Source organism: Phodopus roborovskii, unplaced genomic scaffold (genome assembly GCF_943737965.1).
Source record: "Phodopus roborovskii unplaced genomic scaffold, PHOROB, whole genome shotgun sequence".
Taxonomy (NCBI): domain Eukaryota; kingdom Metazoa; phylum Chordata; class Mammalia; order Rodentia; family Cricetidae; genus Phodopus; species Phodopus roborovskii.
The window spans coordinates 3,289,696-3,306,931 of NW_026126470.1; the positions used below are offsets into that span (position 1 = coordinate 3,289,696).

Here is a 17,236-nt window from a genome sequence, read left to right on the forward strand (position 1 = left end):
GGGATCAAGAAACTCTGGAAATTGCTCTTTCGTCAGGCTTTTGTTAGAACTACGCCCTCTGAATGTCTAATAAGGAGGACTAATTATGACTTTTATTATCATAAGTGAATGACTTTTATGAAAATGTTTCATAAAAATAAAATAAATCAGACCTAAGCCTGGAGTTTCTTATCTCTCCCTTTTGCTTTACTATCATTAGTGTTAGGTCACATATTGTATTTTTGCCTATTTATTTCATTTCCAGTCTCTATCCTAACTGTTAAAACACGAACACTATAAGGGCGGGAGATCACCAGCCCCAAACAGGAGGCTGAATCAACAACAAGCAAACCAACATAGAAGTCACAGTTATTCCTTGCTTTCCCCAGCCATGACTTGTTCTAAGAGTTCACTATGGCTGCAATCTAAAGCACCAACAGCTCATTACCATGTGACTACAGACAGTGAGCTATGCTGAAGAGGACTTGATTCTGGGGATTTGCTTGGATGGCTTATTTCAGTCCAAACAGTATGTACATGAGCAATGTTCACATTTCGAATAAAGCAGGTATTATAGTGACTGAATGTAGGTCTTACAATACTTTTGCTGTCTTTTTTTAAAAAAGAAGTACACATAAACAATAAAAATAAAACCATAACTCACAGCAGAAGTTCTAGGAGTGAAGGGGAAAATTTTATGTTCTGGAATGTATCATCACAAAGTGCTGGGAAGGATTTGATGAACTGACACTCAGTACACACACACACACACACACACACACACACACACACACACACACACACAGTGTGACAGGGTCACAGGAAGAGCTGTGAGGTCCATTAGACAAGACCCCTCCAGGGAATAGAGAGGACTCTAGCCAAAGTACATGGCCTTAAAATGCTCCAATGGTGGGTATGTCACAGAGGCTGCTGTTACAGCACACTCTGTGTGTAAGACCAGATGTTCCAGATGTTCTGGAGGACCATGCTATTCTGGCTTTGTGTTTGATGTTATGCTTTGGAGGGCAATAACTGCGAAGCTCATGTGACCTTATCCCTGTTGTTTTATAGATACCTGGTGTTAGAATTCCCCATAATCAGTCAGTAGATACCCACACAACAAGGCAGGACTCAGCTGCAAGAGTAACACTCCATGTCAGCAGAAGTATCACCTGCACCCAACATCTAACCAAGCTTATGCCTGACTATAAAATCCCTGCACTAGGGAGGTAGAGGCAGACAGATCTCTTGAGTTCCAGGCCATCCTGGTCTATGCAAAGTGAGTTCCAGGACAGCTAGAGTTACATAGAGAGACCCTGACTCAACAAACAAAACAAAACAAAACAAATCTTGCAAAATGTGAACAAGCTGTAGTGCATACTAGCAAAGGGTGAAGTGTGGAGGTTTGTGGGGAGGTCGTCAGATTTTAACTGGAGTAAAGGAATGTGACGCCTCAGTAGTTATGCTCTGTGTGTGTTTAGGGACGATTTACAGTCACATAGCTATCTTTGTATCCATGGATAGCCAAAATCACACTAGTACTCATTACCATCACTACGGCTTTAGAAACCATCTAAAGGTTTCTAATTAGACAAACCTGAGTTCTGAGATGAGGCAGTGATCAGAGAATACATTGTCTGCTCTGACCTTGCCCTCACTTGCATTGTTGGGCTAGCTATAATTCTGATTACTGTCTCTATGACTGTGGGCAGATCATAGAGGCTAAGTGTACGAACTATTTGATTCTGTAATGTTATCAACCACAAATTGCTATAGATAAAACATAACCCCCAAAAGGGAGAGATTGGATAAAAGATTATGTATCTCAAATGAACCTTGAGAGATGACATCTATGGATAGTGCATTGCCTGAGAGCTTTCTCTCTTCTTCTAAGTGTTATCTAGCTTTCACTGACACAGGCTTTACAGTGGTGGCCCGTATTGCCCCGTGGACAAAATGAAAAGTCAACACTACTCTTTCTTGTGGTTAACCAGAGGTAAGCACCCTCTGGCTGCTCTAAGACAGTGAGGATGTCTCAGCGAGGATGCAGATCAGGCAAGGAACACAGTCCAGCTCACCCAGTCAACTGCGTGAACGGTTCCTGGGATTCTCAAGCCCATCCTCCCCCCAACAGTCCACTGTGAAACAGTCAGCAAGACAAGGGTTAATCTGAGAGAGAATTAAAAGAGGTTTTCTTCCCCCCCCCTTAAAGGTAATGTGCTTGCATTCACAAAATGACAAAACTGTCCATGCACTTACATCCTGGTTTGACATTTCCCAGTATGGTCTCTCTCCATAGGACATCACCTCCCACATGACAATGCCATAACTCCATGCATCACTTGCAGAAGAGAATTTTCTGTAGGCAATAGCTTCCGGGGCTGTCCACCGTATAGGGATTTTCCCGCCCTGAAAGAAAAAAGAAGATATTTTGAAGTTGGCTCACAAGTATATTAAGACACAGGCATTCTTTTTAAATATCTCTTGTTTGCAATCTCCAAGCACTTGTAATAATGTTAGCACGTCAAATTAAAATAGAGAATTGGGATAATTACCCCCTCCATAATTGTTACTTGGGAAAAGTAGCTTTAATGGGAAAAAGTCTTACTTTGGAAAGATTTTGTTTCATTCATTAGAGAAATTTATTTTTTACTTTAGATTCACACAATTAAACACGCTATTATGCCCTTTGGAGAAAGTTCCAGATTATGGGACATTAAAAACTAAATATTATTCAACACTCATTAAGCACTGTATTGCGTTTATAGATACTAATGAGACTAAAGCTCGAATCTAATTGAAGACAAATGGTTAAATGGGCCTAGCAGCCTGTACCAACTCCACATTTAGGAGAACATTATTTTGTTGCTTTTCCTCAGCTATGATTACATTATTTCAAAAATACTCTTTACCATGATACAAGAGCAGAAGAGATTATTTTTTCACATGTTAGGGTACATTGCATTTTTTCCTTTCGGTGTTCAGGTTTACATCTGAACATCATAAAGAGATTAAATTGTGCACACTTATACCATTTAAATGCTAATATCTGTTGTTGTGTTATACTTAACTTTTATTAACATTTATTACATTTTCCCTGTTTAAAGACTCTAAATCTCCTTTTACTACGATCACGAGAATAAAACAATTCATCCATTTGATTTATAGCAATATTTAAAAATCTCAGCTCAGAACTACGACGTTGCGCAGATGTGTGACCATTGCACCACTAGATGGCGGTAGAGAACAAGGAGCGGCTGATGTCGGATTCAAGCCCCGGAGACTGCTTCAGTTCCCTGTAAAATTATTTCCATCAGTCAGAGCCCACCACCACGGAATTGTTTGAACATCATCAGCATTTTCGTGTGCACAGCATCTGAGCTCGCGATCTGCACAAAATCTGTGTTAAGGGAACTGTGGGGGAGGAGTGGAGGAAAAAAAAATCCATGTACTTTCTTTCACCCTTGGATGAATTTAGGGTTGGTAAACTTATCTTTCAGAGGTGGGATTTCTGAGTAGTATAATTTTTAATTATTTAACAATTGAAGCACTATGAACTTAGAGAGAGAGATAGAAAAGGATTAATTTGAAGTAGGAACAATTTAGACTTCGCAAGGCAAATGGAGGAATCATTTCAGGGAAGCCTGGAGAGGAATCGTTAGGACCCTTGGGGAAAAACACCTTGAACCCAATCCTCTGCTTTTACAGGCGAGCGAGCAGCCTAGCATTCGGGGAAGAACAATTGATACCCTTAGTGTCTGAAGCCCACTACTGCAATCACACAGACGGCATGATGAGATGATGCTAGAGAGGCATAAATACTTCAGCTGGAGAGTTGGGCACATAACTCATTTTAATATTTAATGTGATATAGTGTAGTCATATATCATGCAGAAGCTTGGTCAGGAGCCTAAGGTCTGTGCTTTAAGGCAGAGGTTAAAAAAAAAAAAGATCAGAAAATTACATTTATGAAGTTAGTGAGAGCAGTTTAACTAGGTATGGGGGCTGGAGAAGAGAGTCATTTTTTTTCTTTCTTTAAAATTATTTAGTGTGTGTGTGTGTGTGTGTGTGTGTGTGTGTGTGTGTGTGTGTGTTTTCTATGTATACCATGTGTGTGAGGGTGACTTTGGAGGCCAGTTGAGAGTTTCAGACCGGTACCCGAGAGCTAGAGTTACAGAGGGTTGTGAGTCTCCAGAAATGGATGCTGTGATTTGAACTCTGGTCCTCTGAAAGAGCAGCAAACATTCTTAACTGATGAATCCCTCTCCACACACACCCCATACTCCCAAAAGTCCAATCTTTAAGTTTGCTAGGAAGCAACCAACCAAACAACAAACCCCATAGAACCCACAGTTAAATTGGAATCCTAGATAAACGACAAATCATTTTTTTAGAATATATATACTCCATGAAGGAGTTTTTTTTCTTCTTTTAAGTGTGTTCCAACTATCAAATGACACTATAATTTATCATAAATGAATAAACCAATCATCTTTCTTCAACTATAATTGAAATGTATTTTGATTTGTTATATTTAGCAAACCCTAGTCAAATGCACTAAAAATGAGAGGTTGTAAAGGTTGTCACTGAACATTAAGTGATACTCCCAGGAAGCCAGTGCTACCTACTTGCCTTTGCCTTTGATAAGTACTTGTGTGTTCTATGGGGTAGTGTAAAGCAGCAGCTAATGGTGAGTTTATGTTCATTTACCCATGGAGTTGTAAAAGATATCCTTATCCAAATGATTCACAGATACATATACATTTGTATTTCAAACAACTTCCATGTGCAAATGTGAATTCTATCACCTTTCTTATTGAGATTTTTGTTTCCTTCCCAAAGGGAAGGTATTAAAACACATTTGACAAGCTGCATTGCTACCTGTTGTGAAGTGAATTTACTCCAGATTTGTGAGTTTAAGCCCTAACTCACAGGCTGACTGTCTTAAAGGAAAGGTAAGTCAGGTTAAATCGAGTCATAAGGGTGTCACCAATAAGACTGGTGTCCCTGCCAGAGGACGAAGAGGCAGCAAACAATCTTTGGGCACAGAGAGAAGGCCATGTGAGGACACCCTCAGAAAGAAGCCAGCTGTGTGTGAGCCAGGGAAGCTTCCAGAAGAGCCAGAACTGCTGACACCTTGGTATTGGACTCCAGAACTACAAAGAAAAGATTTCTGGTGTTTATGACACTCAGTTGGTGCTATTTTCTCATGGCAAATCTAGCAGACTAATTATTACCCTACCCGGGTTTGTTTGTTTGTTTGTTTGTTTTACTTCCTTCAGTACTTGTTCAAGTGAATACTGCCACAAAAGGAACAGCATATCTTTATTTCAAATTCTTTGCCCAGTGTTGTCTGGAAATGGAAAGTGTGAGCCAGAATAATCTTAAAATAAAATATGAAAAAACCGGGACAGACGTTTATGTGAAAAACATAATTTTAAGTAACAAAATGCATGAATCTAATAGTGGGTGGGTACTGGGGCGCTTCTGATCTCACGTGATAGAGATAAGGAACATTTAGAGCATATCTTTTTTTCTGATAAGGAATACTAAATATAGTTTATTTTTAGTGGTAAGATTAGGCAAAAAAGGAAGACACCCTTAAGCCCAGGGCATGGTTTCTATGTCCTATATAAAAGGAAGCAGAAGTCTAGTTATCGTTCGTATCCACGTGCAGTGTGTGTGTGTGTGTGTGTGTGTGTGTGTGTGTGTGTGTATGTGTGCATGCTTGTCTGTGTGAGTGAGGGTGCCCATGTGCCATAGCACATGTATGGCTCACCCATGTGAGGTCAGAGAATAGCCGCAGGTATCAGCCCCCACCTTCTAATGAGTTTAAGGCAGGCTATCTTTATTGTTGGGTGATGTGCAAAACTAACTCGCCTCCGAGCTTCTGGGGTTTCTGCTGTCTCCATCTCCCATTTCACCGTAGGTGTGCTTGGATTACAGACACTGCCTTACTCAGCTTTGTGTGCATCTTGTGAATTGGAACTCAGGTCCTCTGATTTCCACGGAGCTACCTCCCTGGCTCCCCACCCTTTAATACAATGAACTAACTTAAGCCGTGGCTTAATCTTGTCTACACATTTTCACCCGCGAGTGCTAAGGTGCTCTTTGTCCTTTTTCATTTCTTTCTGTTATTTCTGGAAGCTCTAACCGCCAGATGCTTGCTTCAGGTTCCAGGAATGAACAAATAGTATAATTCTTTAGATTTGAAACCACAATCATTGCTCGTTGTTTCACCATATGTTAGAAGAAAAGATGCTAATCAAAGGGACTAACTGGGACTCAGTAGCGCTTTCATTACTAATTCCTCTCTTACATAGCAGACTTCATCGCTAGGGAACAAAGGAAGAACAGGAAGTCGGAGACATATAGGCTATTGAAACCACTGCTAGCGAAGCTTTTATTCTGTTCCCCAAATTATATTCAAAGCTTGTTACCCAACAAGTAGGTAGTGGGTTGCAGATAGGAAAGTGCTGAAACCAGAGTGGGAGCTCTGCATACTTGCACATCTGCGCATGCCCAGCAACCCCACAATGCAGCTGTATTGCAGATGTAGTTCACATCTAATTTTTAGAATGTAGCCCTATTGTCTCCAGAGGACTGGCTAATCAATAGGTGGGTAGTAAAATTACAAAGACTTAACACTGAAAAGAAATGATCCACAGAAAGCAAAGACATTTGAAAAATCCTCTAGTTCTCATTCTCTGGATTTGATGTTTAGCCCAAAGGAAAAAGGTTTGAATGAACAATAAGCTGTTTGGAGACTTTTCTTCTAGAGCCTATATTCAAAGCACTAAAACTTCAAGAGATAAGAGTTACAGAATAGACAAACAGCCAGTAAATGCATGGAAAATAATTTTTGCAACCTTAGTTATCAGGAAAAGGCCAATCAAAACTACTAGGAGGCTCTGTCTCACCACAGCCTGAATGGCTCTCATGAAGAAGGCAAACAAAACATCTAGACAAGATGAGAGAGATAGGAAAAGGGACCTTTATTCAGTGCTGGTGGGAAAGTAAATTCAGTTCTTATGGGAATCAGTAAAGGCCAATTAACAAATGAACTAAAAAGAGTTACTGTATGATCTGGCTACAGGACTTGTAGTTACATATCTGGAAGGTTTGCATGCACCACAGAGATCCTTTTACACTCATGCTCATTGGAGCACTGTTCACAATAGCCCAGGCATAGAAGCTGCCTGGGTTCCCCTCAACAGATGAGTGAAATATGGCATTTGTACACCATGGCACTTGATTCAGTAATGAAGTGCAAAATTATGTTATCAGCAAGAAAATGGATAGAATTGGAGATCATCACCTTAAGCAAACTAAGCTAAATTTAGAAAGCTGAATATCATATTTTCTCATATATAGAATCTATCATCTATCTATCTATCTATCTATCTATCTATCTATCTATCTATCTGCCTACCTGCCTAACATCTGTCTGTCTGTCTTTAACATTTAAAAGTAGAAGGGATTGTTTAGAAAGAAAGAAACCAGTGGACAGGAGAGAGGATCTGGGATGAATATGAGCAAAGATACATGTTAACTACTATAACTCATTATGGAGCACCCAAAGTCACCTTTCATAATGTCTAGGGTCAGGCATAACCTATTTTGTGTGTGTGTGTGTGTGTGTGTGTGTGTGTGTGTTTGAAAAAGGGTTCTCTGTGTAACAGCTCTGGCTGTCCTGCAAACTCACTTCGCAGATGAGGCTGGGCAAGAACTCACGAGATCTGCCTGTCTCTGCTATCTGAGTGCTGAGATTAAAAGGCATGCTCCACCACTGCCCAACTAAGTGTGACCTTCTTAAACAAAGCGTGTGAAAGCCAGAGGCACAGTCAGGTATGGGGTATATCACTGTTACCAACGTTTGGGAGACAGAAGGAGGATCACTAGTTTGACATCAGTCTGGGTTATATAGTGAGTTCAAGGCTAATTTGAGCTGTGGAGCAAGACCCTCCCTCCCAATACACATGGATAGAAAGGCCATGGTTCTTAAGAGTGGACCTTTTAACATCACTCTTCTAAAGTAGTCATTATAAAGTCATTATAAAGACTTTCTTGTGTATCCTATAGTCAAATGTAGATCTTATCCCTCATCAAATTAGCTTCCCTTTACAACAGATGGAGATCCTTATAGAGAAAGACAATGAGTCAACATGCAGAAAAACAACTGTGAGATGTCCAGCCTCATTTGATACATACACAATACAATTCCTATACCCAAAGATCAGGGGATAACATAGATGATAGGCAGAGTGATTGTAAGAGCCAGGGGACCAGGAAGGCTGCTGTTGAGGCCATGTAGCTATGACACAGAAGTTATACCCATGAGATTGTCACAGCAGGGCTGTCTAAACAAAATGGAACAATTCCAGCAACAATTGATGTCCCAACGTAGATACAGGCAATGTCTTGAGTTCCCACCACTAGCTAAAGAGTTACAAGCAATTAAGGACTGGGATGAACTCCCTGTTCAGTTATCCAATAAGTAATGAGTCACCAACCCTAGAAACACACAAGCAACACTGAACGGACTCAATAGGTTATATTTACGTGATGATTCATTTATATGTCTATGTAACAACAATGGTTAAAGAAGAGTAGGTTATGAATTTGAGGGAGGTTTGGACATGAGAGGTGCAGGAAGATGGAGAAAGAGAAGAAAAATGTTATAATTAATTTTAATTAAATAAAAACATCTAAGGAATGAGAATGTAGTTCAGTGGTAGACTGTTGGCTTAATATACACAAAGTCTTGAATATGATCACCAGAAAAGTGCACAGGTGCATGCACAAGCACACACACACACACACACACACCACATACATACACACATGTACACACACCACACAGCACATACATATACATGTCTGCATAGTGAGATCTTGAGGCACCAAGACAGTTCTGCTAATTAACAGAATCCAATCCATTTTCAATATTTCAGTAGTTAGTCTTGTTTTGTCCAATTTGAAAAAAAATATACATAGCTAGATCTTGTGCCTAAAATCTTGACATTGTCCTAAAAATGCCCCCTTAAACCTGAAGATATACCGTACCCAGCTTACTATGGCACAAGTAAAATGTTGTTATCAAAGAATAGCATCTATGTTTGAATGCTTATCTAGTGATGGTGGGGGTAACTGAAAGGTGATTTGGTTATGAGCACATTTCCATCATGAATGGATTAATGCTATTAGCATGGAGTGGGTTAGTTGTCACCAGAGTGGGTTTGGCTTGTCCCACCTCTATCCTTTCCCTGTCCTATACAGGAAAGTTCATACACCACCTCTCCTGTCCTCTGGCTTAGGATGGCATTGCAGTAAAAGAGCCCTTGCAAGACACAAACTCTTTAACGATGGAGTTCCCTGGCTCTCAGGAACTGCAAGAAATAAACCTCCACTCTTTATAATTACCCAGTATTTGGTGTACTGTTACAGCAATACAAAAGAGTCAAAGAAGATGAAATTTTTTAATGAGATAAACACTGTAGAAATCTATGGTAAATAGCCAGGCAGTGGTGGCGCAAGCCTTTGATCCCAGCACTCGGGAGGTAGAGGCAGATGAATCTCTGTGAGTTCGAGACCAGTCTGGTCTACAAGAGCTAGTCTCCAAAGCCACAGAGAAACCTTGTCTCAAAAAACAAAAAGCAAACAAACAAAAAAACCTATGGTAAACAGTATTGTTTTATACTACAAATGTGTAAAACCAGACTGGAAGTACTTGTCCTTTGTGCCAGCCTTCTAGTATTTATGTCAAGGACCTTTGTCCAGGGCATCTCTGAGGTCTCATGGTATGCTATTTATACTATTTATGAACTTAGAGCTATCGGCAGTTTGGCCTTGTGCGAAGATAGGCTTAATTGTTCCATGACTAAAAGATTCTTGTTTTCAAGTGAATTTAGCCCTTTGCAGATTGGTGGGGTAGGAGACAGGGAGGAGTGGGGTAGGGGGTGGAGGGGTGTGGTGGGGTGGATGCTCTGGAGTTCCCAGAATTACTGTCAGGTAATGCTATGTTCTCCTCCTCTTATGCTAGCCCACCTTTCTCCATTCTGATGGTGAAATAAATAATTATACACTTTTGAAACTCATATAAAAATGCATTTCTCATGAAGGAATAGGGACAGATTAGAATGGTTTCAGATAAACACGAAGAGCCAAATCATCAGCTTTGTTTCCCACTTGCGAAAACAATTTTTAAGTGTGGAGAGGGTTTCTCGTCCTTTTCTCATGCTAGAGACCTGGAATTACACCACATTTTCATTCATTGTCTAAATGCAATAAACAGCTGAGCGAAAGCAAAATTTTTGTTTCCCTTAATAAAACAGTGCTTATCACACCATTCAAAGTTCCAAAGAACCAGCATCCTTTTAACCTACTTCCTCCTAAGTTGCTCTGGAAAATAATTTATTGCCATCTATTTCCCAGTACTCTCTTTCAATGAGAACATAGGTGCTGTGTCATTCAGTGAATAACACTCTTCTGTAAGACGTGTTAAATTAGACTTTCTATTCCATGCTGGAACGTAGACAATGCAGAACACAATGCTACTATAATATGGAGAATTAAACCCAGGCGATATTATGGGGATTGCCATTGTATCCCAGCACAGATAACTAGAATACTGCCTGCCGCATGGGCAAGTTGTTTTTTGAATAACCTGCTACTATTATTGCTATTCTTATGTATTAACCTATTATTGCTTTACAAATATATTGTATGATAAAATCTCAGCAGGATAGGTGATAAAAAGAGAGTTAAAGAAGTCTCCGTTTTTTTTTTTTCTGGACAGTGCTTTTTCTTACTGTCCTTCTCTCCGCAACACCCCCCCCCCCCCCGCCACCACCAGTCTTCCTCTTTCCTCTTTATAGACGACTAGGCAACACTCTTCTTGATAAAATTTAAAAACCCATGGTCTATGTGGTAAACCTGTGGAAACAAGCACAGAAGGGATGGTTTAAAATGCACCACATAAATTATAAAGTGAAAGATTAGTTATTCGAGGTCATCTGCTACCATTAAAATTGAGAAGTTTGATACTTTAGCGTATTAATCATGATGCAATTATTTGCTTATACCAAATTTGCTAGCTCTGGTTCTCTGAGAGCCCATCTCCCATCCATCTCTAGTCATGGTTGGATGATACTTTTGGAAAGTGCTTAGATCCTGTTGTTAGGATAATATATTGGAAAAAGTGAGGCAAAGATTATTTATTCTAGTGCTATTTGTAAGTTCTGATTGAAAACAAAACAAAACAAAAAGGCTATTGAGAGTACATAGGTATCTGAGGGGAAGGGATGCAGGGTTGTAAATCCTAGTGGACTCTGGAGAAATCAATGGTGTGGAGGGAAGGCAGCTGTGAAGCCTGCTGGCTACCTGACCGTGCAGTCTCATTTCATTACAAATTTCTTCTGACTCTGAACAGATGATAGGTGTTACTCTAAGTTGATGGCTTTGGACTGGCTGGTCTCGTAGGCTCTGTGAATGGTTAATATGCAGTGATTTGTTACTAAGTGTAATTCTACAGTGAATCAAACAGAGAGGGTAGCCTTCCCTCCTGTCTACCGAAGACTCTTGCTAAACTGGGTTGCTTCCTCTTCTGGCTACAGGTGCTTTCCACAGAGTGTCTTGAGAGAGGCTGGTGCTTTGAGCGTACTGGAGAAGCAAGGCCTATGCTGTTTGTGGTGTTTTGAAGCTTCAGTTCAGAGTGAAGCTGTGACCTCAGATTACCCATTGTGAGAGAGGGTGATCTGAGGAGAGAGGGAACAGCATGATGGATCTTTAGAAGTTATCAGTTTAGGTCCAGCTGCTTGGAATGCTGAGCACTTAGGAGTCTAGCTTCCTCAGGACTTAAAAAGCAGTACTCTGAGGACAGGCTAGGAACTCACATCCCACAGAGTTCAAAACCTGAATGTCTGGTTATATTAAAAAAAGCTTAATACATCAGACCCTATTTTACAGGTAGCCATTGGTTGAGAGGATTGTTAAAAATGCTAGATTTTTTTTAAAAAATGTGTTCAAAACTTGAGGACAATTTATGATCATTAGGTGCAGAGTTGAGAACATCTACTCCTGTGTTTTTAACTATTCCAAGTTTTCCTTTTTAACTTTTTTTGTTATGTAAAGCCAATCAATGATCCTTCAAGACCCATTTGTTTATAACCAATAGCCAGTTCTCCTACTCCAGCCTGTAATCCATTAGCGTTGACACTTGAAAGCACAAGTCTCCTGTGTACTACAGTGCTCCCCCCCACCCCATTTCACTTCCTATAGTTTAGTTGCACATAGCTGATTGCGGCTCAAACAATTCCTAAGTTTTACATTTGATATCAAATCTGTGTATGGTAAAGTGTCTGCAGTCACAGCCACTTGGGAGGCAGAGGCAGAGGCAGAGGCAGAGGCAGAGGCAGAGGCAGAGGCAGAGGCAGAAAGATCCTTTAAGTCCACAGGTTCAAGGCTACTAGGAGTGTGTCAATCAGGCATTTGCACTAAACTGGGAACTGGATGGAATGAGTAAGGTAAATGACGCAAAATGAAAAATTTCACTTTTCAGCGTTGTCTTATTAATGTCTTGGCCATTGACAAGAAAAGAAGTGGGAAATTTTCAGGTCTGAATTTTCAATTTATAAAATGTAATACTGGAGGCCATTCATTCATTCATTCATTCATTCACTCACTAATTCATTCTCTTAGTGTTTCTTTGATCAAATATTTTTTGAACACATCTCTCGTGCCAAGTGAGAGTTAAAAAGAAGACATTCTTCTAGTAAGATCACGTTAAGGTGGGAGAGACGTTGATGAAAGCAAGTATATTAAGAGCACTAAGATTCCTCCTGTGAGATCATGTTAAGGTTCAGGTAAGGCAGACATTGATGTAGTAAGCACGTACTAGCAGCACCAAAGCCTCTGCCACCTTCACTGAGCAGCAGCGGAGGAGGGATGAGTAGACTGCCTGACTGAGGCGAGAGGGAGGAGGGAGGGCATCACAACAGAGCTCATCTGCAGAGTTGGGAGAAAAGTAGGAGAGTGATTATGAAGAGGAAGGGCAGAGCATCTCTTCAGAGCAAGCTCAGAGACAGCACGTAGAAAAGCACCAAGCGTCTGAAGACATACAGCATTCCTGAAACTGCTCCAGTCTAGAGTACAAGCAAGGGAGAGACGGCCTGAAGTCTGGGGGACCAGCAACATGGCCAAGTGTTTGGCACAGTAGGCACTGGGTTTGCAGGCTGCACTCTTCATTTGGAATGCCTTCCCAGAAACTGAATTTTACTATTTCGGTTGTATCTGCTGCTATTTCTATGTGCAAAATTATACATGATTTCATTTTCTTTCTTTGTTTTCATCCTAGTTTTTATTTCTTGTAGCTTAGAAATGGGGATCTCATGGTAAAATGTGGTGTAAATAATCCATTTAAAAAATATATATGTATATATGAAGGGATACCAGGGACTCTAAATCTTCTTTTTGACCTTTGGACTAAACGTCTAATAAAAAAATGGAATTGCTTCAATTCTGGCAGAATCACCTACAGTCCGTGTCGGCAATCATGCGTCATGCCGAGCAGGTTGGAAGGTCTAATTTTACTTGCATAAAATATTCACTATTTTATAGCAGATTTTTCCCAGTGAATACATTTTGGGAAAGCAATGCTTCTTGAAATGAGCCTCCAGCTTGTTTTGCTCTGGTTTAAGTATATCATTTGGGTTCTGAAGCCTTGTTCTCATGGACAGCAGATGGCTCCTGAGGACATGTTGGAGTGCTGAATGGCGTGGCATGACAGGATCTGGATGTGCTTGCCTGTGAGCAGAATGAAGCAAGAAAAAGTTTTATTGTCTTTAAATGTTATCGCAAGCCAACGGCAAAGGATAGCGTCAAATAAAAGAAAGCCCGACCAGATATGAGTTTTTTTTTCTTTTTTCTTTCTTTTTTTTTTTTTTTACAACCCAGATATCTCAAGGCCTTTCCTAGGATAACCAAGATGCTGATGTCTCAGGTTTCAGGCCTGGGCTTTCTTCTTTGGATTCTAAGTAGGAGCAATTTGAGAAGAATCGAAACTCCGTGGATACATGGTGTTGTTCCATCCTGCTGTCCTTTTGAATTTGCTGTTTTCTTTGAAGAGATGCTCTGGCCTCTCTCTTTCTAATCAAACTCCTACTTGGCACACATTGCCTCTGTTGGGAAGCCTTTCTTTGCCTTGAGCATCTCTCCGTATTTCCCATTCTCCCCTGTATTCTTTGTCATGTGGTTCTCTGCTCTCCTGTTACCTTGGATTGTGTTTGTGCTGACAACTACTGATTATGTGTTTGGACAGGAATCTTGTTAGTTTGGTTCTTTGGCATTTTCTTATCACTTAAGAATGAGACTGATCATAATAGCTACTCAGTTGATATTAGTTAAATGAATGTTGAAGACATAGCATGAAATAGCAATAATGAGTAGTGAATGACATGTGGTAAATGAATCTATGGACTATGAAAGGCACAATGACTGTGGAGACTGAGTGAGTGAGGGCTTCCAGGAGGTGATGTGAACTAGATAATCAGGACACTATGTAAGATTAGATTGGAAGTGAATCATGGATAAAGAAGGGATCAGGCATAGGACTGCCAAAATGTGTTCAGGAAGAGAGAGAAGAAAGCATAATGCAGTTAAGCAGAATGCAACTGGACAAAATAGTGAGGAACAGGTGGATGGAGACAGACGGGGTAAGACAAGTGGGTAGGGGAGAGGTCAGCAAGGGCTTCAAGTCATTCTAAGACTCTGAACCACATTTTGGGCCAATAGTAAACCATCAAAAGGCTTTATACATAAGGATGATGAAATCTTGTTTTTTAACTTGGTTTTGGTATTTTTTTTAGATTACTTTGGCTTTAGATTAAGGATGGAGAGGGATGAATAGAAACAGGGAATACTTGGCATGTTTAAGAAGCTGGTGATTTTGTTTCATAATTCCATAGCAATCTCATGACATCAAATCTTTATACATTAAAGGTTTATGTAATATTCACAGTAGACAGTGTCTATTTTACAGAGAATAATGCGGTGACATTTATTCCAAAGAACACAATCTAAGCTCAAGAGTCCAAAGTTGGGCATTGAGTTTGGAAAATTCTCTTTTAGGGACCACCATTTATGTACAGTAGTGTATACCCATTTATATACATACAGTAGAATCCATCATTTGTTTATACTCATGTTTATATATCAGAATAAGTCTCCAGGGAAAGGAAACCAACAAGAAGTTATATTGGCACATAAGAGGGGATTTGCTATGGAGAAGTATTCATGTGATCTGGGCCATAGAGTTCCATGCTGATGTCATCGGAACCATGAAGAATGAGGAAAGCCAGGGGCACTGAGACCCAGGAGAGCCCAGGGTAGAACTCTAAGGGCATGGAGCTAAAGCCCTGAGGACAGGAGTAGAAGGGTAGAGTTTAGGAAGCAGTTGATGTCTTGGTTCAGGTCTGAACACCCAAAGCTAGGAGCTCTGGAAAGGGAGGATAGAAGAAGATGAGTGCACCAAGCATAATTCAGTCATCTTCCCTGTTTCGTTCTACGCAGTTCTGAAATGGATTGGATAATGACTGACTACCCACTTTGGTGAGGGTGAATTTTCTTAATTTAGTTGGCTGAATGTAATGCATACTCACATACAGAAACAGTGCTTTACCAGTTATCTGGGTATGTTTAGGGTCAGTCAGTTTCACACATACACTTAGCCACCACACTGTCATGGTCCTGCTAATTTGATTAGAAAATCTTCATATAGACTCTGTGCAGCTGCACCTGGAAAGGAGCCAAGGCTGACCGGAAGTGCGGAGGATGGGCAGGCCCCGAGGAGCAGAAGCCGGTGCTTGGGATAAGACTCTATGAACACAACTGGGGCAAGAAATGCATCCAGCCCCATCGCCAGGCCTCTGTTAGAGAGAGGCTTCAGCTGGAGTGTGCTGGGTCCCTCAGCTGGAAAGCTGGAGGGTGCTCGGCTCCTGGCCAGATCTGCCTATCCGTGCATGGGGGGGCATCCTGAGTCCCTGCCTGCTGGATCCTTGACCCCCATCGCCAGGCCTCTGCTAGAGATACCTCAGCTGGAGTGCTCAGCCCAGGCCAGATCTGCTTATCTGCCCAGGAACATCCTGAATCACTGCCTGCTGGATCTTTGACCCCCATCGCCCGGCCTCTGCTAGAGCAAGAACGCTCTGGGTGCTCTGATATCCCGCCCCCCACCCCACGAAGAGCCTGACTTCCCCCTACCCTGTGCCCTTCCCTGCCTACTGTCCCATGGCTCTGGTTTAACACTGGGACAGAGGGCGGAGACAACAACCCTGCCACCTTCCGGGAACTTCCTGGAGCTGCTTTGAGGACACTAGACCTGCCTATCCACACAGGACCACCCTGAATCCTTCCTGATCTCTCACCCCCACTGCCAGTCCTCTGCTGGATTCTGCTGGGGAATCCCGGGACCTCTCCCAGAGATCTGCCTATTCCCATGGAACCATCCGGAGTCCCTACCTGCTGGACCTTTGACCCCCCATTTCCGGGCTGCTGCCTGAGGAGAGACCTCCTAGAGAGCTTGGGCCACCCAGAGCTATAGGCATCGAACTTCAGACCCACCTAAGCCCACTGGGGGAATATGAGAGAGAGAGAGAGAGAGAGAGAGAGAGAGAGAGAGAGAGAGAGAGAGAGAGAGAGAGAGGGGGGGGGGAGGGGGAGGGAGGGAGGGAGGGAGGGAGGGAGGGAGGGAGGGAGAGACAGAGAGATTGAGAACCCACCTGTACCTACTGGAAGAAGCTATGGGAAGACGTCAATACAAGAAAACACCTAACAATAGAAAGACAAGCATGATACCACCAGAATCTAGGGAACCTACATCAACTAGACCTGAATACCCTAAAGCAGATGAAGCAGAAGATAACAACTTAAAAACATCTCCATAAAAATGATAGAGGCCCTCAAAAAATGTGGGAAAATCCCTTAAAGAAGTAGAAGAAAAAACAAACAAAAAAATTGGAAGAAATGAACAAATCTCTTAAAGAAAGTATGGAAAGTCAAGAAAAAACAATTAAACAGGTGAAGGAAACAGTTCAAGACTTGAAAACTGAAATAGAGACAATAAAGAAAACACAAACTGAAGGAATGCTGGAAATAGAAAAAACTGGGCAAATGATTGGGAACTACAGAGGCAAGCATAACCAACAGAATCCAAGAGATGGAAGAGAGAATCTCAGATGCAGAAGATAAACTAGAGGAAATA

General features: G+C 41.3%; 1 protein-coding gene across 1 annotated transcript in view; it reads right to left on the minus strand.

The window, feature by feature from the left end:
- Positions 1 to 17,236, minus strand: part of Epha6 (EPH receptor A6) — a 769,688-nt gene that overhangs the window by 21,788 nt on the left and 730,664 nt on the right. Inside the window, exon 15 of the mRNA XM_051191720.1 lies at positions 2,239 to 2,388. Coding sequence (XP_051047677.1) covers positions 2,239 to 2,388 — 150 coding nt within the window. The remainder of the gene's footprint in view (positions 1 to 2,238; positions 2,389 to 17,236) is intronic.